This window comes from Ascaphus truei, chromosome 9 (genome assembly GCF_040206685.1).
Source record: "Ascaphus truei isolate aAscTru1 chromosome 9, aAscTru1.hap1, whole genome shotgun sequence".
NCBI classification, from domain to species: Eukaryota; Metazoa; Chordata; class Amphibia; order Anura; family Ascaphidae; genus Ascaphus; species Ascaphus truei.
Window position 1 is genome coordinate 43,446,125 of NC_134491.1, and position 24,397 is coordinate 43,470,521.

Sequence of the window (24,397 nt, forward strand, 5' to 3'; positions counted from 1 at the left end):
GGTGACCCTTGAGGACTGGAGTTGGCCACACCTGGAATACAGTACAGTTTTATGAGTTTGTTACCTGTACCAAAACATTGTGAGATTAGAACATCATTAGATTATAAACTCATTGGTGCAGAGATTGTATTATTTGTTTACTTTTTCAATTTAAAGTTTATTAGAGTTTTTTCAACGTTTGTGGGGGAGGGGTGGAGGATACAGAAGAAGAAAAGGGGGTGGGGTACAGAAGAAGAAAAGGGGGTGGGGGGAAGAGAGTGGTGCAGGATTCCCGACGAGCAAATGTTAACTGAACATAAATATAATATGTACATTACATACAACGCAATGACTAATGAACCGTTATTATCTGTGTTACTTGTTTGATCTCCATCTGTTTATATAAAGAGAGAAGGGTGGCGGGTGGAATTTGGAAGCATAGAGAGGGCATATTGTTCTGTTTTACACATTTTTCTATCCCAAGTGGGGTCACTAATAGGTTTTTTCTGATATTTTGAGATTATATTATTTTAATATGCCAGTGGTGCATGTTTTACCCCCACTACCCCCACTACCCATTCTGTAGGAAAGTGAAGGTTGGTAAGGGGGATTTGTGCTTTAAAGTTAGTGTGTAAACATGCTGAGCTGTGATTTGGAGGGTTTTGATTTCCTCTGACGGTGGTTCCCTTTTGTCTCATGCTGCTGTGGTTTTAATGAGTTCGCACAGCAAAGCTCCCCTCTCTGTCTCCCTCTCCTTATCTTTATTGGGTCTCTGATAACGACATGGGGGGGGGGGGGGGCGGATAAAGAAAAGAGGATTGTGCTTTATTTCTAAAGAAAGCCACATGTTTGTAGTCGGAACACAATTAGATTGTTACATTATTTGCAGAGGGTTGTTTCTTGGTCGGATAACAGAGATTGCACCTTAAAGTCCGAGATCTGATAGGAGATTTTGGAGCAAGCAGGGACATTGGTTCCTGTGCCTTTATCACGCTTCTCTTATGTGATACAAAGTGGCACTTGGGATGAGCAGGCAGAGTCTTGGCTGCTGTGCTTTGACCTTGAGCTTTGCTGAGCCCAGTGAGACTAATTGAGTCATTGGAACAAGAGAGGGACACCAAGGTCATACACCCCACTCACATCCGTCCATGAGACAGGAGGAGACGACTTTCAATCTCCGACACAGACCTAGAGGTACACAAATGCAATAACGCAGGAACATGAAGTACAGTGCACACCCCGCTACCTTCGGAGAAACATTCTTTTTGTCAATGTCATTCAGCAAACTTTTCATTCTTTTCACAGAAGATCTTTTTTTTTTTTTTAATTATTATTATGAACTGCGACGTCCAGAATAGTTTAAAGAGAAGAGCATGGACATGAGCTAAAAGGAAAAAGAATATTTAAACATTGGTGTTCTGCTCCTCTGATCTCTGAAATCAGTTGCTGCTGTTTACATCACTGTGTGTATATATTATATATCTATATATCTATATATATATGTCATTGGAATATTCTTGGTTTCATACTCAGACTGACTATATTTAACCAAGCACTGGTACTGTGTATAAGAAGGCTTGGTACTGTGTATAAGAAGGCTTGGTACTGTGTATAAGAAGGAGTGACTCTGTTATCAGAGTCCGTGCCTTTACTCACTATGATACTGAATTGGAACCGGTGTCGGTTCCTTGTGCCCTTGGGCACGTCACTTTATCGCCCTCTGCATCAGGCACCAAAAACATAGAGTGTAAGCTCTTCTGGGCAGGGACTGTGACGGTAACATTGCTGTGAGCTGCGTTTCGCGCGCTATGCTGTAAGTGTGACACGCTTTGTGTTCCATTGGGAAAAATGTGCTATATGAAATAAAGTTCTTATTATTAATCTAATACAATGATGGTTTTGTTCTTTTGGCAACACATGGATTTGCAGTGAAATTAAAGCGCTCAGTCATATAACTCTTGAGTACTTAATTTAACATATGAGGGATGTCTATGGCGCGACAGGCCGGTCTCATGAGCGGTTCGCCCATTGAGGGCGAACCAGCTCCGTGACGCCCCTAGGCACGCCCCCCACAGCACGGCACAGCGTGTCTCCACTGGCCACAAAACGCACCCGCTTCACACGTGTGGCGTCACGGCGGAGCAAGCCTTCGCACGGTTGAAGGCACCATGGCGCCAGCCTTAGATGCAATTTGAAAATCTGACTTGGTATATAGGTGCTGTAAGAACGAGGCCTCACACTAAGAAAGTACAAACAGAGAGAGGGTTCCGTGTCAGCCCATAGAACAGAAAGTACAAAGAGAGGGTTCCGTGTCAGCCCATAGAATAGAAAGTACAAAGAGAGGGTTCCGTGTCAGCCCATAGAATAGAAAGTACAAAGAGAGAGAAGGTTCCGTGTCAGCCCATAGAATAGAAAGTACAAAGAGAGAGAAGGTTCCGTGTCAGCCCATAGAACAGAAAGTACAAAGAGAGGGTTCCGTGTCAGCCCATAGAACAGAAAGTGCAAAGAGAGAGAAGGTTCCATGTCAGCCCGTAGAATAGAAAGTACAAAGAGAGAGAAGGTTCCGTGTCAGCCCATAGAACAGAAAGTACAAAGAGAGAGAAGGTTCCGTGTCAGCCCATAGAACAGAAAGTACAAAGAGAGAGAAGGTTCCGTGTCAGCCCATAGAACAGAAAGTACAAAGAGAGATAGTGTTACTGTGCATCCCTCGGTGCCGTTTGATCCCTGGTTTTTTAAACTCTTTCTGTTACATAATCACATGTGGTAGAGGTGCACAGTTATCCGCAGTGTGCGCGCTTGGTTATCCGCAGTGTGCGCGCTTGGTTATCCGCAGTGTGCGCGCTTGGTTATCAACACGTGTAGTTATCTGCAGCGCGCGTAGTTATCCGCAGAGCGCGCGTAGTTATCCGTGACATACTGTCCTGCATCCAGCACTGCCCATATCCTCTCGGCACATAGCAATGCGGAGGAAGCCACTCCCTGACATTCCCTGGGCGGTAACTGCCTAACCCTGCTAATCCCAGGCATTAGTAAGGCTCAAATGATTTTCGCTAAGTATTAAGCTTCCAGTTACCGCGGTCTGATGTTCCAGCCAGGAGGTGAATGAAATCGGAAGCTTAGCCCATCACAACGCCTCCTGTGCAGCCCCATTCATTCTCATTGTTTGTTTGGTTTTAATACAGATAAAGGTGTGTGTATGGTGGGGGGGGGGATTACTTGTTTATCTTTAGTTTATTCCAATTCATATCCTTCATAAAACATTCCCTGCTGGACGTGCTGCCCCCTGTGCCGCCTGTAATGCCCGCTGCACCCTGCTTTCCCGTGCATTGTTACTCCTTCCGCCGGCAGCTTACCATTGGGAGAGTCTCATCCTATCACATGAGGGGTCGGTAAATCAGACCACCAGCTGTATATATTTTGGCCAGGCCAATATTGTGTCTCAAGCCTATGTTCTCTAACTAGAAGTCATATTCCATGCTGATTTATAATGCAGCTCACTCTTCTGGTTAAATGCTGTTTTTAGCAGCTTCTTCCCTCGCAGAGGGACCCAGAGCAAGTTATTGAAGATCATCCGTCACTGAGCACATCAGACCAGTTCCTGCGCCCCGGGTAGAGCGCGGTGACGTTCCTGCGCCCCGGGTAGAGCGTGGCGACATTCCTGCACCCCTGCAGAGCTCGGCGACGTTCCTGCGCCCCGGCAGAGCGCGGCGACATTCTTGCGCCCCGGGTAGAGCGCGGCGACGTACCTGCGCCCCGGTTAGAGCGCGGCAACGTTCCTGCGCCCCGGGTAGAGCGCGGTACTCTGACGTACCTCAATGTCTGTGTCTCTGTCCTAGGTCTTTGCTTAGAAAAGCTGCCACGGTCCTCTCCTACTAACAGCCTTCACATGGACCGTGACCAGGAAATCATCAGCTGTTACGAGAAAGCCGGAGATATAGCGCTGCTGTACCTGCAGGAGATTGAGAGGGTAAGGAGGCGGAGTTTTACAATGCACTCGCATGATCCCACTTCTCTCCTGTGCTTACTCCCCCTGCCCTCCTGTGCTTACTCCCCCTGCCCTCCTGTACTTACTCCCCCTGCCCTCCTGTACTTACTCCCCCTGCCCTCCTGTACTTACTCCCCCTGCCCTCCTGTACGTACTCCCCCTGCCCGCCTGTGCTTACTCCCCCTGCCCTCCTGTACTTACTCCCCCTGCCCTCCTGTACTTACTCCCCCTGCCCTCCTGTACTTACTCCCCCTGCCCTCCTGTACGTACTCCCCCTGCCCGCCTGTACTTACTCCCCCTGCCCTCCTGTACTTACTCCCCCTGCCCTCCTGTACTTACTCCCCCTGCCCTCCTGTTCTTACTCCCCCTGCCCTCCTGTACTTACTCCCCCTATTTCCTGTGCTTACTCCCCCTGCCCTCCTGTACTTACTCCCCCTGCCCTCCTGTACTTACTCCCCCTGCCCTCCTGTACTTACTCCCACTGCCCTCCTGTACTTACTCCCCCTGCCCTCCTGTACTTACTCCCCCTGTTTCCTGTGCTTACTCCCCCTGCCCTCCTGTACTTACTCCCCCTGCCCTCCTGTACTTACTCCCCCTGCCCTCCTGTACTTACTCCCACTGCCCTCCTGTACTTACTCCCCCTGCCCTCCTGTACTTACTCCCCCTGCCCTCTTGTCCTTACTCCCCCTGCCCTCCTGTCCTTACTCCCCCTGCCCTCCTGTCCTTACTCCCCCTGCCCTCCTGTAGTTACTCCCCCTGCCCTCCTGTACTTACTCCCCCTGCCCTCCTGTACTTACTCCCCCTGCCCTCCTGTACTTACTCCCCCTGCCCTCCTGTACTTACTCCCCCTGCCCTCCTGTACTTACTCCCCCTTGCCCTCCTGTACTTACTCCCCCTGCCCTCCTGTACTTACTCCCCCTGCCCTCCTGTACTTACTCCCCCTGACCTCCTGTACTTACTCGCCCTGCACCATAAACTCAATGCACTTACTCCTTCTGTCTCTCACCTCTCCCAACATACCCCTTAGTACAGGGGCGGGCAACTCAAGTTCCCAAGGGCCACCAACTGGTCTGGTTTTCAGGCTATTTCTGCTTCAGCACAGGTGGCTCAGTCGAAGAAGCAGGGATATCCCTAATACCCGGCCTGTTGGTGAATCTCGAGGACTTGCGTTGACCACCCCTAGATTAGATTGAGGTTTGTTCATTTAGAAATGAGTTAGTTGCTTCTGGAACAAAGACACACAGACAGAGGCGTACGTAGCATGAACACACCAGTAATAACACGCTCGTTGGCATTTTGTCTTGAATTACATTTAATGTGATGACCGTAAAATAAAGCCAAACGTATCCCCGTAAACATGAAATGCACATTTCCGTTTCCCCCGATCTGTTAGGACTGAAAGTGAACATGCTCCTATATAAAGCCAGGCGAATCCCAACGTCACACGTGTAACAATGTGACACTGATACAAGCATTCCGTGTCCGGAGACGCCGCCGATCAACTTCTAGTCACTTCTGTGGATTTTAAAGGGGGTTGTCAAATCGTTCCCTACCGCGGACCCCATTCCAAACTAATCATCATTTGAGTACTACCCCACTTTATACTTCAAACTTGTGCTCATTAATATATTTCTGTATAGATATTACAAATAACAGACTCCGTACTTGCACTAAAGCCACAGATTGCAAGAAAAAGCCGCCCAAAATAAAGGGTCTCATGGAGGGCCGCGGGGGGCTGAGGGACCGTGTGAGAGCCAACGCATTAATAGCGTCTCGTTATCCTGCTTTTCACAATATTAAATAGGCCCCTAATACTCAATAACCATTATTAAGTGGCACCCGATAATTACAGCCATTGATCCCAATACCCTTTCATATACTGTATACCCAAATAGTAATAGTGAAAGTTACTACTGTGTGATACCGCTCACCTAGTGGATGTACCCGCAGTGGGGCAGCTCACTCACAACCCCAGTAAGTCCAGGCATGGTGGCCCCGCCGAAGCCGAGAGGCACTGGAAGTCCTACTTGTGTTCCCCTAAACATTATTGAATGGATACATGATTGCTTGTATAAGTCACTAGTATACGGCCGATGTGACCAGCACGGCACTGCTTCGCTGCCCATGTGACCAGCACGGCACTGCTTCGCTGCCCATGTGACCAGCACGGCACTGCTTCGCTGCCGATGTGACCAGCACGGCACTGCTTCGCTGCCCATGTGACCAGCACGGCACTGCTTCGCTGCCGATGTGGCCAGCACGGCACTGCTTCGCTGCGATGTGACCAGCACGGCACTGCTTCGCTGCCGATGTGACCAGCACGGCACTGCTTCGCTGCCGATGTGACCAGCACGGCACTGCTTCGCTGCCCATGTGGCCAGCACGGCACTGCTTCGCTGCCGATGTGGCCAGCACGGCACTGCTTCGCTGCCCATGTGACCAGCACGGCAATGCTTCGCTGCCGATGTGGCCAGCACGGCACTGCTTCGCTGCCGATGTGACCAGCACGGCACTGCTTCGCTGCCCATGTGACCAGCACGGCACTGCTTAGCTGCCGATGTGGCCAGCACGGCACTGCTTCGCTGCCCATGTGACCAGCACGGCACTGCTTCGCTGCCCATGTGACCAGCACGACACTGCTTCGCTGCCGATGTGGCCAGCACGGCACTGCTTCGCTGCCGATGTGACCAGCACGGCACTGCTTCGCTGCCGATGTGACCAGCACGGCACTGCTTCGCTGCCGATGTGACCAGCACGGCACTGCTTCGCTGCCCATGTGACCAGCACGGCACTGCTTCGCTGCCCATGTGACCAGCACGGCACTGCTTCGCTGCCGATGTGACCAGCACGGCACTGCTTCGCTGCCGATGTGGCCAGCACGGCACTGCTTCGCTGCCCATGTGACCAGCACGGCACTGCTTCGCTACCCGTGTGACCAGCACGGCACTGCTTCGCTGCCCATGTGACCAGCACGGCACTGCTTCGCTGCCGGTGTGACCAGCACGGCACTGCTTCGCTGCCGATGTGGCCAGCACGGTACTGCTTCGCTGCCCATGTGACCAGCACTGCACTGCTTCGCTGCCCATGTGACCAGCACGACACTGCTTCGCTGCCCATGTGACCAGCACGACACTGCTTCGCTGCCCATGTGACCAGCACGGCACTGCTTCGCTGCCCATGTGACCAGCACGACACTGCTTCGCTGCCGATGTGACCAGCACGGCACTGCTTCGCTGCCGATGTGACCAGCACGGCACTGCTTCGCTGCCGATGTGACCAGCACGGCACTGCTTCGCTGCCGATGTGACCAGCACGGCACTGCTTCGCTGCCGATGTGACCAGCACGGCACTGCTTCGCTGCCCATGTGACCAGCACGGCACTGCTTCGCTGCCCATGTGACCAGCACGGCACTGCTTCGCTGCCGATGTGACCAGCACGGCACTGCTTCGCTGCCGATGTGACCAGCACGGCACTGCTTCGCTGCCCATGTGACCAGCACGGCACTGCTTCGCTGCCCATGTGACCAGCACTGCACTGCTTCGCTGCCGATGTGGCCAGCACGGCACTGCTTCGCTGCCCATGTGACCAGCACGGCACTGCTTCGCTGCCCATGTGACCAGCACTGCACTGCTTCGCTGCCCATGTGACCAGCACGGCACTGCTTCGCTGCCCATGTGACCAGCACTGCACTGCTTCGCTGCCCATGTGACCAGCACTGCACTGCTTCGCTGCCGATGTGGCCAGCACGGCACTGCTTCGCTGCCCATGTGACCAGCACGGCACTGCTTCGCTGCCCATGTGACCAGCACTGCACTGCTTCGCTGCCCATGTGACCAGCACTGCACTGCTTCGCTGCCCATGTGACCAGCACGGCACTGCTTCGCTGCCGATGTGACCAGCACGGCACTGCTTCGCTGCCGATGTGACCAGCACGGCACTGCTTCGCTGCCGATGTGACCAGCACGGCACTGCTTCGCTGCCGATGTGGCCAGCACGGCACTGCTTCGCTGCCGATGTGACCAGCACGGCACTGCTTCGCTGCCGATGTGACCAGCACGGCACTGCTTCGCTGCCGGTGTGACCAGCACGGCACTGCTTCGCTGCCGATGTGACCAGCACGGCACTGCTTCGCTGCCCATGTGACCAGCACGGCACTGCTTCGCTGCCGATGTGACCAGCACGGCACTGCTTCGCTGCCGATGTGACCAGCACGGCACTGCTTCGCTGCCGATGTGACCAGCACGGCACTGCTTCGCTGCCGATGTGGCCAGCACGGCACTGCTTCGCTGCCCATGTGACCAGCACTGCACTGCTTCGCTGCCGATGTGGCCAGCACGGCACTGCTTCGCTGCCCATGTGACCAGCACGGCACTGCTTCGCTGCCGATGTGGCCAGCACGGCACTGCTTCGCTGCCCATGTGACCAGCACGGCACTGCTTCGCTGCCGATGTGACCAGCACGGCACTGCTTCGCTGCCCATGTGACCAGCACGGCACTGCTTCGCTGCCCATGTGACCAGCACGGCACTGCTTCGCTGCCGATGTGACCAGCACGGCACTGCTTCGCTGCCGATGTGACCAGCACGGCACTGCTTCGCTGCCGATGTGACCAGCACGGCACTGCTTCGCTGCCCATGTGACCAGCACGGCACTGCTTCGCTGCCGATGTGACCAGCACGGCACTGCTTCGCTGCCGATGTGACCAGCACGGCACTGCTTCGCTGCCGATGTGACCAGCACGGCACTGCTTCGCTGCCGATGTGACCAGCACGGCACTGCTTCGCTGCCGATGTGACCAGCACGGCACTGCTTCGCTGCCGATGTGACCAGCACGGCACTGCTTCGCTGCCGATGTGGCCAGCACGGCACTGCTTCGCTGCCCATGTGACCAGCACTGCACTGCTTCGCTGCCGATGTGGCCAGCACGGCACTGCTTCGCTGCCCATGTGACCAGCACGGCACTGCTTCGCTGCCGATGTGGCCAGCACGGCACTGCTTCGCTGCCCATGTGACCAGCACGGCACTGCTTCGCTGCCGATGTGACCAGCACGGCACTGCTTCGCTGCCCATGTGACCAGCACGGCACTGCTTCGCTGCCCATGTGACCAGCACGGCACTGCTTCGCTGCCCATGTGACCAGCACGGCACTGCTTCGCTGCCCATGTGACCAGCACGGCACTGCTTCGCTGCCGATGTGACCAGCACGGCACTGCTTCGCTGCCGATGTGACCAGCACGGCACTGCTTCGCTGCCCATGTGACCAGCACGGCACTGCTTCGCTGCCCATGTGACCAGCACGGCACTGCTTCGCTGCCGATGTGGCCAGCACGGCACTGCTTCGCTGCCGATGTGGCCAGCACGGCACTGCTTCGCTGCCCATGTGACCAGCACGGCACTGCTTCGCTGCCCATGTGACCAGCACGGCACTGCTTCGCTGCCGATGTGGCCAGCACGGCACTGCTTCGCTGCCCATGTGACCAGCACGGCACTGCTTCGCTGCCGATGTGGCCAGCACGGCACTGCTTCGCTGCCCATGTGACCAGCACTGCACTGCTTCGCTGCCGATGTGACCAGCACGGCACTGCTTCGCTGCCGATGTGACCAGCACGGCACTGCTTCGCTGCCGATGTGACCAGCACGGCACTGCTTCGCTGCCCATGTGACCAGCACGGCACTGCTTCGCTGCCGATGTGACCAGCACGGCACTGCTTCGCTGCCGATGTGACCAGCACGGCACTGCTTCGCTGCCGATGTGACCAGCACGGCACTGCTTCGCTGCCCATGTGACCAGCACGGCACTGCTTCGCTGCCCATGTGACCAGCACGGCACTGCTTCGCTGCCCATGTGACCAGCACGGCACTGCTTCGCTGCCCATGTGACCAGCACGGCACTGCTTCGCTGCCGATGTGACCAGCACGGCACTGCTTCGCTGCCGATGTGACCAGCACGGCACTGCTTCGCTGCCGATGTGACCAGCACGGCACTGCTTCGCTGCCGATGTGACCAGCACGGCACTGCTTCGCTGCCGATGTGGCCAGCACGGCACTGCTTCGCTGCCCATGTGACCAGCACGGCACTGCTTCGCTGCCGATGTGACCAGCACGGCACTGCTTCGCTGCCGATGAGACCAGCACGGCACTGCTTCGCTGCCGATGTGACCAGCACGGCACTGCTCCGCTGCCGATGTGACCAGCACGGTACTGCTTCGCTGCCCATGTGACCAGCACGGCACTGCTTCGCTGCCCATGTGACCAGCACGGCACTGCTTCGCTGCCGATGTGACCAGCACGGCACTGCTTCGCTGCCGATGTGACCAGCACGGCACTGCTTCGCTGCCGATGTGACCAGCACGGCACTGCTTCGCTGCCCATGTGACCAGCACGGCACTGCTTCGCTGCCCATGTGACCAGCACTGCACTGCTTCGCTGCGATGTGACCAGCACGGCACTGCTTCGCTGCCGATGTGACCAGCACTGCACTGCTTCGCTGACGGGGTTATTATAATATCACCTTTTCTAGTTTGCTTCTCTAGCATAACATGAACACCCAGGTGTGTTGTATGCGGTGAGGCCTGTGGGAGTTCTTCACAGATGACTGTATGTAGTGTACAGAGCTTTGGAAAACCCCACAAGTTCCTGCTTTATGTGATACCAGGACCAATACTGCTCCTCGAATTCTGGCTTCATAAACACTCGGCAATGAGCGCGAGATGGGAATATGCTGAAAGCAGCCATCTTAAGTCTGACCAGCAAAAAATGCCACATTTTCCTCAAAGCAGGATCCCTGCATCTATTCAAGGCATCCTCCTATAAGTGCGCCTGTTCAATGCATCCCCCTATAAGTGCGCCTGTGCAATGCATCCTCCTATAAGTGCGCCTGTTCAAGGCATCCTCCTATAAGTGCGCCTGTGCAATGCATCCACCTATAAGTGCGCCTGTGCAATGCATCCTCCTATAAGTGCGCCTGTGCAATGCATCCACCTATAAGTGCGCCTGTGCAATGCATCCTCCTATAAGTGCGCCTGTGCAATGCATCCACCTATAAGTGCGCCTGTGCAATGCATCCACCTATAAGTGCGCCTGTGCAATGCATCCTCCTATAAGTGCACCTGTGCAATGCATCCACCTATAAGTGCGCTTGTTCAAGGCATCCTCCTATAAGTGCGCCTGTGCAATGCATCCTCCTATAAGTGCGCCTGTGCAATGCATCCTCCTATAAGTGCGCCTGTTCAATGCATCCTCCTATAAGTGCGCCTGTGCAATGCATCCTCCTATAAGTGCGCCTGTGCAATGCATCCTCCTATAAGTGCGCCTGTTCAATGCATCCTCCTATAAGTGCGCCTGTGCAATGCATCCTCCTATAAGTGCGCCTGTGCAATGCATCCTCCTATAAGTGCGCCTGTGCAATGCATCCTCCTATAAGTGCGCCTGTGCAATGCATCCTCCTATAAGTGCACGTGTTCAATGAGAAGATCGGCCTTTAGCATATATATCCGTTCGGTTTTAGCATGTGATAGATTGAGTGCGTGTTCCAGGGGTTTCCCTTATTATGTGTGTCACGTGCAGGTACAAGCCGCTAATGTTCAGAACAGGAGTCCGAAGCCGGGTCCCGCAGCTCAGGACCAGGAGCTGGGCTTCTTCTTAGAGACCGGACTCCAGAGAGCACACGTTATATACTTCAAAAATGGGTGAGTTAGTGCTGGCCACCTGTAGTGTACACCTGGGAAGCGGTGCGGGCCGAAGGGGTCCAATGGGTTTCTCTCTGTACAAATATTCTGATCGCTGAAAGCAGTATTCCCACAGTAATACAGAGCGCACAGACACAGTGAATGCCTGCAGATTAGGGGCTGCTAAGAGTTATCCATTTGAAACTTTGATGTAGGTATTGTTTTGCCTAATTCACTGAGGATCTATTTACATATGCTTGGGGTATTGGGTTAAACAGATGAACTGTTACTTAGAAATCCTTTTGTTATTAGCGGTGTGACCCTTACATTGTCTGCACCATAGAGCTTGCAGTCTAATATTTTGGTGTCTGCAGGAAGTACATTGACTTGCACTGGTCACAGGGACCTTGCACTAGACCAGGACATGTCTCCCCACTTCTCCCTCGTATGTTTCTCTATATCCTCAGTACAGAGGATAAATAATCTGCTTCTTTATTGTACGGGGCACAGTACAGAATAGAGCAGTGTGACCCACGTACATACTCACTGTCTTATTTTGAATGTTTATTATTTGGCTTCCTATGGTTTTTCATTTCTCACATGTCTTCAGTGGCTGTGTGTTTTTATTATTATTATTTATCCGTTTGTATATTTATAACATTCTGCTGCAGGATAAATTTCCGTGGAGATAAACAGTATGTATACCGTGTAGACAATGTGTGTATACCGTGTAGACAATGTGTGTATACCGTGTAGCTATACCTTAGATTTGTGCATTAAACCATTTGTACCTGTTTGTCCCTGTGTAAAAAAACAACAACCCCACAACCCCCAGCATTAAATAAAACAAATCCTGCTTCTGTATCCTTCCCAGGCAGTGAAATGAATAGAGGAAGAGGATTCTTTATTCATTTTAGTGAATTTCAAACCTTGTAGCATCTTGGGTTCTCATGCTGTCATTTACATTATGATGAGAGAGGCGAGAGCGTTGAGAGAGGCGAGAGCGCGCGTGAGCGACAGTGAGAGAGCGATGTGAGTGGGCCAATGCCTTCATTGCTGGAAGAATTTACAGCACAACTGATCATTTTATAACTCAGATTATAACAGTGGCAGCTTTGTGCAGAGTATTTTTATACATCGCCCAAACACAGCGCTTGACATCTATGTATAGACGTGGCAGATGTTGCCGCTCGCTCAGCCCCGGCGCATTATTTAACAGTGCGCCATGGGAAACACTGGTAAAGGGCGATATTGTGCGCAGTAACGGGGGCAGTAACTTCTGCTAAATCTGTACTTTGATCCACAAGGCGTAAGGAGAAAAAGGGATTTACCCAACATCCCAAAGAGCTGGCACTTGGTACAGTACGGAGGACCCCCACTTTCACCCCTTGGTGCTGGAAAGGGGTGTAGCACAAATCTGAAACCTGAACACTTCTTAAAATATGTAGACTCTTTTATTTTGAGGAATGTTCGCTTCTTACAACCAAATTCCTTAAACAGAAACATGCTCCAAGTTTTGAAATTGTCCCAGTGAAAATATCCTCTGTGTTCAATCTGTAGATCAGGAGAGTCAAACTCTAGTCCTCACTTGCCACCAACAGGTCAGGTTTTTAGAATATCCCTGCTCCAGCACAGGTGGCTCAGTCGACTGAGCCACCTGTGCTGACGCAGGGATATCCTGAAACCCTGACCTGCTGGTGGCAAGTGAGGACTGGAGTTGATAATGTAGAATAGATCTTGGCACGTTGTGTATAAATAAATGCATGGTCACGGAGCTGAGTGATCTGTATTATAGCACAAAGACTTGTCTGAAACTCTGTGTGAAATATATTGCAATAACCACATTTAATATGTTTAGTGAGGGGTATGCCTGCAAGTCATTAACTAAAAGGTGTGTCCAGCAGTAAAGTGGTTACTGTTTGTTTTCATTTGCAATATAAATATTGAACTCTAGAAAAATTAAGTGCGAAACCAGTGTCGTACGTTTCCTAACCGCAAAATGTTTTCCAACTAGATTCCTGTTATATGTTTGTAATTATATTAGTCCGGGAGAAGTTTACATTGTCATACCTTTAAAATATTGCACAAGAGAGTTCTTCTTAGATCGTATAGTGCAGGGGTGCGCAAACAGTGGAGATTTTTTTGGGAGGGAGCGGCGCTTACACAGGCCCCGCACTCTTCCCCTACCAAAATCTCTCCAAGAACAAACCGGCAAATCATCCGGGAAGTCCCAAAGAACCCCAGAGTAACACCCAAGGATCTGCAGGCCACTATCAGCTTGGCTAATCTGAGTGTTCATGACTCAACTATCAGAAAAACACTGAACAAGAATGGTGTTCAAGGAAGGATAGCCAGGAGGAAACCACTGCTCTCTAAAATGAACATTGCTGCCGTCTGAAGTTTGCCAAAGAGCACATAGATAATCCACAAGAGTTCCGGAACAATGTTCCCTGGACAGACGCGTCAAACATAGAACTTTTTGGTCTCAATGAGAAACGTTATGTTTGGCGAAAACCAAACACTGCGTTCGAACAGAAGAACCTCATCCCAACCTTCAAGCATGGTGGTGGGAGTGTGATGGTTTGGGGCTGCTTTGCTGCCTCAGGCCCTGAACGGCTTGTTATCATTGACACAACCATTAATTCTGCATTGTATCAGAGGATTCTAGAGGAGAATGTCAGACCGCCCGTCCGTGAGCTGAAACTGAACCGAAAGTGGGTCATGAGTTGAAGTAGTTCTGTAAGGAGAAATAGGCCAAATTGACTCAAAGCCGATGTGAGAGACTGACCAGCAGTTACAGGAAATCTATAGTTGAAGTCATTCATTGCTGCTCAGTGGGCGCCACCAGCTATTGAATCTTGGGCTGCGGCCAGGCTGGGAGCTGGCGCTCGTGCGCCGTGACGTAATGCGCTCTGCTCGACTGGGCTATTTCTGGGCAGCTAGTTGCGCACGCAGGGGGCGCGGCCATGATGTCACAGCACTGGTTCACCCTCGTTGGGTGAACCGCTCACGTGACGCATCAGCGAGCAACCAAATAAAATGTAGTTGCCTCGCCAAGCAACAAGCGCACGTACACGCGCCCTCACACCCTGGACGAGGGCATTCAGACTTATCTCTCTGATCGCGCCGAGCATGAGCGTGCGCTCGCGGTTTGCTCCACCATGGCCGCAGCCTAAGGGGTCGCACACTTTCTCAGGGTCGCACACTTTCTCACACATGGATATTGAATGTTGAATCATTTGTGGATAAATACATGTTGAAAAAGTATCATGTTTTTGTGTCATTTGTTTGATCACGTTATCTTTATAATCCAGCTTTTAGCGCACCAACATTAAAGTTATTTACAGGGGCGAGAAAACGTTTATGAACCCCTTAGTATTTTCACGTATTTGAAACCTAAAATGTTATTAGATCTTAATCTAAGTCCTAATAATAGATAAAGATAACCTGATCAGACAAATGACATAAAAACATGATACTTTATCAACATTTATTTATCCACAAATGATTCAACATTCAATATCCGGGTGTGAGAAAGTGTGTGACCCTTTAGACTCAGTACCTGGTGGCGCCCCCTTGAGCAGCAATGACTTCAGCTAAGCGTTTCCTGTAACTGCCGGTCAGTGTCTCCCATTGGGTCTGGAATTTTGGCCCATTCCTCCACAAAGAACTTCATCAACTCAGTGACATTTGAGGTCTTCCTTGCATGGACCGCTCGCTTCAGGTCCTGCCACAACATTTCCTTGGGGTTTAGGTTCGGACTGTGACTTGGCCATTCTAACACGCGGAATTTATTCTTCTGCAGCCGTTCTTCTGTAGATCTGCTTGTATGTTTAGGATCATTGTCTTGCTGCATGACCCACTTTCGCTTCAACTCACGGGCAGATGGCCTGACATTTTCCTCTAGAATCCTCTGATACAATGCAGAATTCATGGTTGTGTCAAACCGTCCAGGATTGGAGGCTGCAAAGCAGCCCCAAACCATCACACTCCCACCACCATGCTTGACAGTTGGGATGAGGTTTTTCTGTTCGAACGCAGTGTTTGGTTTTCGGCAAACATAGCATTTCTCATTGAGGCCAAAAAGTTCTACGTTTGACTCGTCAGTCCAGGGGAACATTGTTCCAGAAGTCTTGTGGATCATCTATGTGCTCTTTGGCGAACTTCAGACGGGCAGCAATGTTCTTTTTAGAGAGCAGTGGTTTCCTCCTGGCTATCCTTCCATGTACACCATTCTTGTTCTGTGTTTATCTGATAGTTGAAACATGAACACTCACATTAGCCAAGGCGAGAGTGGCCTGCAGATCCTTGGGTGTTACTCTGGGGTTCTTTGTGACTTCCCGGTTGATTTGTTGGTTTGTTCTTCAAGAGATTTTGGTAGGACGACCGCTCCTGGATAGAGTGACTGTGGTCTTGAACTTTCTCCATTTGTAGACTAATACTGTCTGACAGCGGCTTTGTGAAGCCCCAAATCCTAAGCTACATCTACTGATCCACCCTCCTCTATTACTTTAGGGACTCAGTAAAAAACAATCAACTAGGTTTGTTTGACGTGATCTCCCCCCAGTAAATCCATGCTGCCTGGGATCTTGCAAGTTGCTGGATTTGATGGCAGACTCACTGGCCGGTAGTTACCTGCCTCTTCCCTACTTTCACTTGTATGAAGTGAGGCTGTGCTTGCTCTTCTCCACTCATCTTGATTTACACCTGTTAATAGTGGCAGGATAAACAGTTCTGTTAATGGGGTTACCAGCCCCACCCCTAAGCTATTTTAATATCCTTGGATGTATCCCAACTGGTACGCTCTGCGGGGCAGGGACCCCTTGTGCCTGCAATATTTTATGCACAGCGCTGCATACACTGCCAGTGCTACACCAATATTTTATGCACAGCGCTGCATACACTGCCAGTGCTACACCAATATTTTATGCACAGCGCTGCATACACTGCCAGGGCTACACCAATATTTTATGTACAGCGCTGCATACACTGCCAGTGCTACACCAATATTTTATGCACAGCGCTGCATACACTGCCAGTGCTACACCAATATTTTATGTACAGCGCAGCATACACTGCCACACTAAGCAATGTTTTTATTGATATTTGTATTTCTTGGGATTGCTGCTGTAAAGTTCTGAGGCGTGTCTGAGGCGTGTCTGAGGCGTGACTGGTGTCTGTGAGCTGATCAGGGAAACTAGTCCAACCTCCTTAGGATTATGTGCCAGCCACATACAAAATGAAGATCATTCCTATGTTATGAAGGGGTTCCCATCCTATAACCACGTCATCTTCTTTGTGTTGCCTTTTTGTGTGTGTTGTGTGTGTCTACTTAGTGTTTTACCAAACTGCCCTGAGACCCTAACAGAGGCATCTCCAGCATTAATGACATTGTTTTACCATTTAGGTTTTGAATCATACGATGCACAGAACTGTTAAAAAAACAAAGTAACACCGTCGCTAGTGATTTCACCAAAAGGCTACTCTTTTCTTTTCTTCTGTTTGTTTGCATGTAGCCAGCCAACCTGCCCTTTTACTTGTACTGTACTCTGGGAGGGGAACGGCAGATGCAGTTTCTCGTAGTTTAATGGAGATGAAGCACCTTTAATCTCAGTAATGGGGTATGGCTCTATTAGTTGGAGGTAATTGCTATTCTGTAAATTCTATAAATGAGCACTTACAGCTTTCAGGCGTCTAAAAGTTAAAAAGCTTCATCATTTTAGGTGTGTGATGATCACCTTCATCTAATGAAAGCACAAAGCACAAAATACAAAATCACAACACATCGCAGTACTTCGGATTCTACTTGTTGCATTTGGATAACACTAGCGACCGGCAAGAGCCAAAGAAAACGGGACTTATAATAAAAAATATCGGTACCAGTTCCAAAAAAGGGAGTATCCCGGCTACAGCGGGACGTCAGGTCGCCACACCCCTGCGCAAATTCTGTATGAAAAAACTGCTTGGATTGCCTCTTTAAGACAGTACATTACATATTGTAAGTTATTTGTTTTGTCAGATTGGTGTGAATTTCCTCTTAATCTCCAGGGAAGGTATTACAGAGCCTGCTCAGGAGCATTTTAACTTTTGATGTGCTGGGAAGCTCGGCTGACATCGGAGAAATCTATTTTAAATGTGTCACCATTTATGTTTAAACTTGGTCCATGTGTTATATATATAAAGCAATAAGTAGGATTAAATATATACATTGACTTAATGCGTTGGTGTTATATAGGGACACCTGTTTGCCGTTAAAAGCCAGTGTTATAAATGTGCTTTCCGTCTTTAAAATGTAGCCACAGAATTTTAATGATACGTGTATATAACATTAAATAAAAAATATTACACATAGGATCAGAGGTGTGCAACTCCAGTCCTCATGGGCCACCAACAGATCATGGTTTCAGGATATCCCTGCTTCAGCAGAGGTGGCTCAATCAGTGGCTCAGTCGATTGAGCCACCTGTGCTGAAGCAGGGATATCCTGAAACCCTGTCCTGTTGGTGGCCCATGAGGACTGGAGTTGCCCACCCCTGTATTAGAGGGTTAAAGTGCTAGCTGCTCCGCAGCGGTAGGTAGAATTAGGAGGGGTAGCTCATTTTTGGTGTGGTCCCAAACAAGAAATGTCTCTATCCTACACTTTCCATATAAGATGTTGTTAGTTTGAGGGCGCTGGTGAGACTGTCACTTTGCAGAATAACATAAGAATACTTTCCTCTGCCGCGGACATTGATTCCCAAGTAATTACATTAGGAAGTTCAGTAAGCCAAACCTTGTCCTGTCTCTGCGCAAGAAAATGGCTTTGGTCAGAACGTCTGGGCAGCCGGTGTGGAGAAAATTCGCTATGATCAATCGCCATGGTTACCACTCAGCTACGCGGATGTATAATTAATTACCTGCGGTTACTAATAACTACTGTTGTATAGAGGGAAAAAACCACTGCTGCTCTTAGGGCTGCTAAACAGTGCGCTGTAACTGTGCGCCGTTACTGTGCGCCGTGCTCCTGGGGACGGCGGGCTTTGTTGTGGACTTTACAACTCTACAGGTGGGGATAGATAGGCAATAAACATCTTTTATTTCGATTAATGAGTTGTGCCTCCGATTAAGAAAGGTCACTATGAGGCCGGTGTTAGCTGCAGCCGATGTTTTCTTTGCACCTCTGTTACCATGTTAGCAATGTGCTCTGTACAGTATGTCGTTATACTTTTTGGGAGATGCTTTAATACTCTGCCCTGGTCAGTATACCTTTAGATCAGTGACTTTCAACCTTCCGCGTAACCCACGGGGGGAGATCTGGGACAACTCGTAGCAGTCCCAGGCCCAGCGGGGCCCCACATAGCTGTGACCTGGCTCTCCAGCTGAGCAGAGGCCCGGTCACTGCGATCCTTCCTCTTTCTGTTCCTCTCGGTACCGGAAGTCGCGTGTGTAGAAGAGAGACGGGGACAGGGAGCATAAAGGGGAGTGTGAGATGGGGGAAGGGGTTGGGGTTCCCCAGAATTTCACACTCTAATTTTCGGGCTCCTTTACCAAAAAAAAAGGTTGAAAACCCCTGCTTTAGAACGTGAGACAATAGAATATGCTGCACACCGCCAAAGGAAAATCAATACATACAGTCCCCCGGTGCTGCTGGTTCCTGGAATACGTGTCAGAGTTATTCCAAGGCAATACTCAGGAAAAAAAGGGATCCAACGCTCTACGGATTTTATATTTAAAGCTAATTTATTTGTGCCACACAACATTTCTACCTAGATAGGTCTTTCTCAAGTGACTAGTGACTAGTCACTTGAGAAAGACCTATCTAGGTAGAAATGTTGTGTGGCACAAATAAATTAGCTTTAAATATAAAATCCGTAGAGCGTTGGATCCCATTTTTCCTAATTAGAACCTGACACACCCGTTCCTTTTTTTGTAGCTGTCTTGGTTATGGAGAAGTGACGGTTCATTGCTAGTTGTAGCACTTTGAAATAGACCAACACCAGCATTGCCCATAGATGTGGTGAGTATTAGCTGTGGCTCTGGTTCAGATGTATTCTGCATAAGTGAAGGTAATAGAAAAGTTTGCTAAACATCTCTTCCGATAATCAACTCATCCTGATTCACCCATCACCAACCATACGTCAAAATCTGCTTGTATCAAGAAGCTCAATAGTTAATGCTATCCTGTCAGTGACATGTTCCTAGTATCAAATGTGTACTAATTGCATTGACAGGGTTACGGGGTCTGTCCCTTCTATGAGTAAAGTGTACTAATGGCAGTGACCTGTTTAATATGGGCGATTTTTTTTAAAATTTATTTTTCTTAACCAAAATCCAACATCAATAAATATGTTTAAATATTAAGTTAAAGTTTGTAAAGCTGGTGAGCTGAGACTTGGGAGGGATTTAATTGCCTCAGCTACTGCCTGTTATCTGATGTCTCTGTGTCTTCACCAAGACTTTGCAGAGGCAGATCCCCCTACCTTTATTGGCTCTCTGATAAGGACAGAGCCCCATTTAGCGGCCCCTAAAAAAGGCAATAGGTAATCAATTTCTAATGACACAAAACAAGCCACAGCTTTTATCAGGATTTGATTTGTTTAGTGAAGCCAATTGTATATTGTTAAATTCTTTATAAAATATAGTTTTTTTTGATCAACTTTAAAAGCTGCACTGCATCATCTCGCCAGATCAATGGAACGATGACCTTGGAGAATAAGGACTTCTTTCACTTCCATGTCCTGTCCCAAAAGTGGAAGGCATGGGAAGTGTCTTAGGCTGAGCAGGAAGGCATGGGAAGTGTCCTAGACTGAGCAGGAAGGCATGGGAAGTGCCCTAGGCTGAGCAGGAAGTCATGGGAAGTGTCCTAGGCTGAGCAGGAAGGCATGGGAAGTGTTCTAGGCTGAGCAGGAAGGCATGGGAAGTGTCCAAGGCTGAGCAGGAAGGAATGGGAAGTGTCCTAGGCTGAGCAGGAAGGCATGGGAAGTGTCCTAGGCTGAGCAGGAAGGCATGGGAAGTGTCCTAGGCTGAGCAGGAAGGAATGGGAAGTGTCTTAGGCTGAGCAGGAAGGCATGGGAAGTGTCCTAGGCTGAGCAGGAAGGAATGGGAAGTGTCCTAGGCTGAGCAGGAAGTCATGGGAAGTGTCCTAGGCTGAGCAGGAAGGCATTGGAAGTGTCCTAGGCTGAGCAGGAAGGCATGGGAAGTGTCCTAGGCTGAGCAGGAAGGCATGGGAAGTGTCCTAGGCTGAGCAGGAAGGCATGGAAAGTGTCCAAGGCTGAGCAGGGAGGCATGGGAAGTGTCCTAGGCTGAGCAGGAAGGCATGGGAAGTGTCCTAGGTTGAGCAGGAAGGCATGGGAAGTGTCCTAGGCTGAGCAGGAAGGCATGGGAAGTGCCCTAGGCTGAGCAGGAAGGCATGGGAAATGTCCTAGGCTGAGCAGGAAGGAATGGGAAGTGTCCTAGGCTGAGCAGGAAGGCATGGGAAGTGTCCTAGGCTGAGCAGGAAGGCATGGGAAGTGTCCTAGGCTGAGCAGGAAGGCATGGGAAGTGTCCAAGGCTGAGCAGGAAGGCATGGGAAGTGTCCTAGGCTGAGCAGGAAGGCATGGGAAGTGTCCTTGGCTGAGCAGGAAAGCATGGGAAGTGTCCTTGGCTGAGCAGGAAGGCATGGGAAGTGTCCTTGGCTGAGCAGGAAGGCATGGGAAGTGTCCTTGGCTGAGCAGGAAGGCATGGGAAGTGTCCTAGGCTGAGCAGGAAGGCATGGGAAGTGTCCTAGGCTGAGCAGGAAGGCATGGGAAGTGTCCTAGGCTGAGCAGGAAGGCATGGGAAGTGTCCTAGGCTGAGCACTAAGGCATGGGAAGTGTCCTAGGCTGAGCAGGAAGGCATGGGAAGTGTCCTTGGCTGAGCAGGAAGGCATGGGAAGTGTCCTTGGCTGAGCAGGAAGGCATGGGAAGTGTCCTAGGCTGAGCAGGAAGGCATGGGAAGTGTCCTTGGCTGAGCAGGAAGGCATGGGAAGTGTCCTTGGCTGAGCATGAAGGCATGGGAAGTGTCCTTGGCTGAGCAGGAAGGCATGGGAAGTGTCCTTGGCTGAGCAGGAAGGCATGGGAAGTGTCCTAGGCTGAGCAGGAAGGCATGGGAAGTGTCCTTGGCTGAGCAGGAAGGAATGGGAAGTGTCCTAGGCTGAGCAGGAAGGCATGGGAAGTGTCCTAGGCTGAGCAGGAAGGCATGGGAAGTGTCCTAGGCTGAGCAGGAAGGCATGGGAAGTGTCCAAGGCTGAGCAGGAAGGCATGGGAAGTGTCCTAGGCTGAGCAGGAAGGCATGGGAAGTGTCCTAGGCTGAGCAGGAAGGCATGGGAAGTGTCCAAGGCTGAGCAGGAAGGCATGGGAAATGTCCTAGGCTGAGCAGGAAGGAATGGGAAGTGTCCTAGGCTGAGCAGGAAGGCATGGGAAGTGTCCTAGGCTGAGCAGGAAGGCATGGGAAGTGTCCTAGGCTGAGCAGGAAGGCATGGGAAGTGTCCAAGGCTGAGCAGGAAGGCATGGGAAGTGTCCTAGGCTGAGCAGGAAGGCATGGGAAGTGTCCTTGGCTGAGCAGGAAAGCATGGGAAGTGTCCTTGGCTGAGCAGGAAGGCATGGGAAGTGTCCTTGGCTGAGCAGGAAGGCATGGGAAGTGTCCTTGGCTGAGCAGGAAGGCATGGGAAGTGTCCTAGGCTGAGCAGGAAGGCATGGGAAGTGTCCTAGGCTGAGCAGGAAGGCATGGGAAGTGTCCTAGGCTGAGCAGGAAGGCATGGGAAGTGTCCTAGGCTGAGCACTAAGGCATGGGAAGTGTCCTAGGCTGAGCAGGAAGGCATGGGAAGTGTCCTTGGCTGAGCAGGAAGGCATGGGAAGTGTCCTTGGCTGAGCAGGAAGGCATGGGAAGTGTCCTAGGCTGAGCAGGAAGGCATGGGAAGTGTCCTTGGCTGAGCAGGAAGGCATGGGAAGTGTCCTTGGCTGAGCATGAAGGCATGGGAAGTGTCCTTGGCTGAGCAGGAAGGCATGGGAAGTGTCCTTGGCTGAGCAGGAAGGCATGGGAAGTGTCTTAGGCTGAGCAGGAAGGCATGGGAAGTGTCCTAGGCTGAGCAGGAAGGCATGGGAAGTGTCCTTGGCTGAGCATACTTTTTTGTAAATGAGCCAAAACTCCATAAGAACATAGGAAATGAAACTGCCTGCAGCTGACATGCATGGAAAATAGTTCAGTTATACACAATATTTTCCCTTCTGAGTATTTGCCTTAAAAACTATTCTGAGAAGAGATTATACACCCAGTACATGCGCGGCTAACCCTTTCAGTACCGAAGGGATGCCTTCGCATAGCGCTGCTGGTGGCTACCAGCGTACTACATGTATACATTGTGATAACATCCTAAAAGAATATATATTTACACACAGGCTCAGATGTGTGTCCCCCCCCCCTCCATTAATGAATTGTCACCACTATAATTGCATAAACACATCCAATAAGGCCTCGTTCAGGGTGCCAGAGACAGGAGGTGGAGGGCGTGCGTCCGCGTGTGCACGTGTCAGTCTGCTGGGCGATGTGTGTACATCCTCCCCAGCAGACCGTTTCAAGCTTTCAGGGGGCGGGGCGACAGACAGCAGCTTAGGGATGGGTGTTGCTGTGTTGAAATCATTTTCAAGAATGATTTCATTGGCTGCCGAGGTCCCAGTGACGCTGCTGCAGCTTCAAAAAACAACGGGTTGTTTATGCAAACTGTAGCAAGCGTCAACTCCGTACTTCGGCGACAGGGCAGCTGCTACCCTGACAACTGCTATTGAGTTTAAATACTTTGTTTAGAACGTGCGCACGCATGTCGCGAAGCAGGCACCCTGAACGAGGCCTAAGGCCTGGGACATAGTGGGTTGCCGAGTGCGGAGGCGCGCTGAGGCTCAGGGAAAGCATGCTTTCCCTGGCCTTACACAGCGCGCTGTCCGTGGGCGTGTCGGGGGAGGGTCTGGGGGCGGGCCATTGACGTCACGGAGCTGGTTCGCCCTCATTGGGCGAACCGCTCACCTGACTGGCCCTGCGCTCCGGCATGCAGGAAAATCTGAAGAGTCGGTGAGACACACGCTTCCCCAAGCGTGCGGACGCGTGCGTGAGCCCCTGCTAAAGCCGCTCTCATTGCGGCTGCAGGGGCTCAGTGCCGAGCAGCAGCGCGCCTCAGCACAGATCAGCGCTTATCATGCCCGAGGCCTAAGAGACTGCAGCTTCAACACCGTTTGTAGCACTGGAGATTCCAGCAGGGGGCGAGCTGTGAAATGCTTCGGGTACTAATCTTATACTATATTAGTGAAAGCACTGTATGTTTGCCTGCCTGCCTGCATGCATGCCTGCCTGCCTGCTGGATGTCCGGTGTCCCTAGGGACAATGCCATTGCACCTTTGGCCTGTCACTCCGCCTCAGGCCATGCCCGCCCCCGCACCATGCCCGCCCCCGCACACCTGTCATTGGTCGGCCATGCCCGCCCCCCCGCACCATGCCCGCCCCCGCACACCTGTCATTGGTCTGCGGCCAGCACCCCGCACCATGCCCGCCCCCGCACAGCTCTCATTGGTCTAAGGCCAACAACACTGACACACTGTCACACCCCTCACTGAGCTACACCACTGACACACTCTACCACCCCTCACTGAGCTTTGGGAATCGCTGCACCTAACCCTAACTGCTCTGAGACATTTGCACAACTGACAGATTTGAAACTTTTTTGGGACAACCCTGACCACCTGCTACCTCACCACCTTCTAACAATCAGGTACAGAGTCTTC

At 51.1% G+C, this 24,397-nt stretch overlaps 1 protein-coding gene across 5 annotated transcripts in view; it reads left to right on the forward strand.

The window, feature by feature from the left end:
• TTC7B (tetratricopeptide repeat domain 7B) overlaps positions 1 to 24,397 on the forward strand; it is a 132,177-nt gene that overhangs the window by 14,951 nt on the left and 92,829 nt on the right. For 3 of the 5 annotated variants that reach the window (XM_075614550.1, XM_075614552.1, XM_075614554.1), the window contains exons 4-6: positions 3,816 to 3,946; positions 11,531 to 11,652; positions 12,303 to 12,326. In XM_075614550.1, the coding sequence (XP_075470665.1) occupies positions 3,816 to 3,946; positions 11,531 to 11,652; positions 12,303 to 12,326 (277 nt within the window). The remainder of the gene's footprint in view (positions 1 to 3,815; positions 3,947 to 11,530; positions 11,653 to 12,302; positions 12,327 to 24,397) is intronic. The other 2 variants (XM_075614551.1, XM_075614555.1) reach the window with 1 other exon arrangement.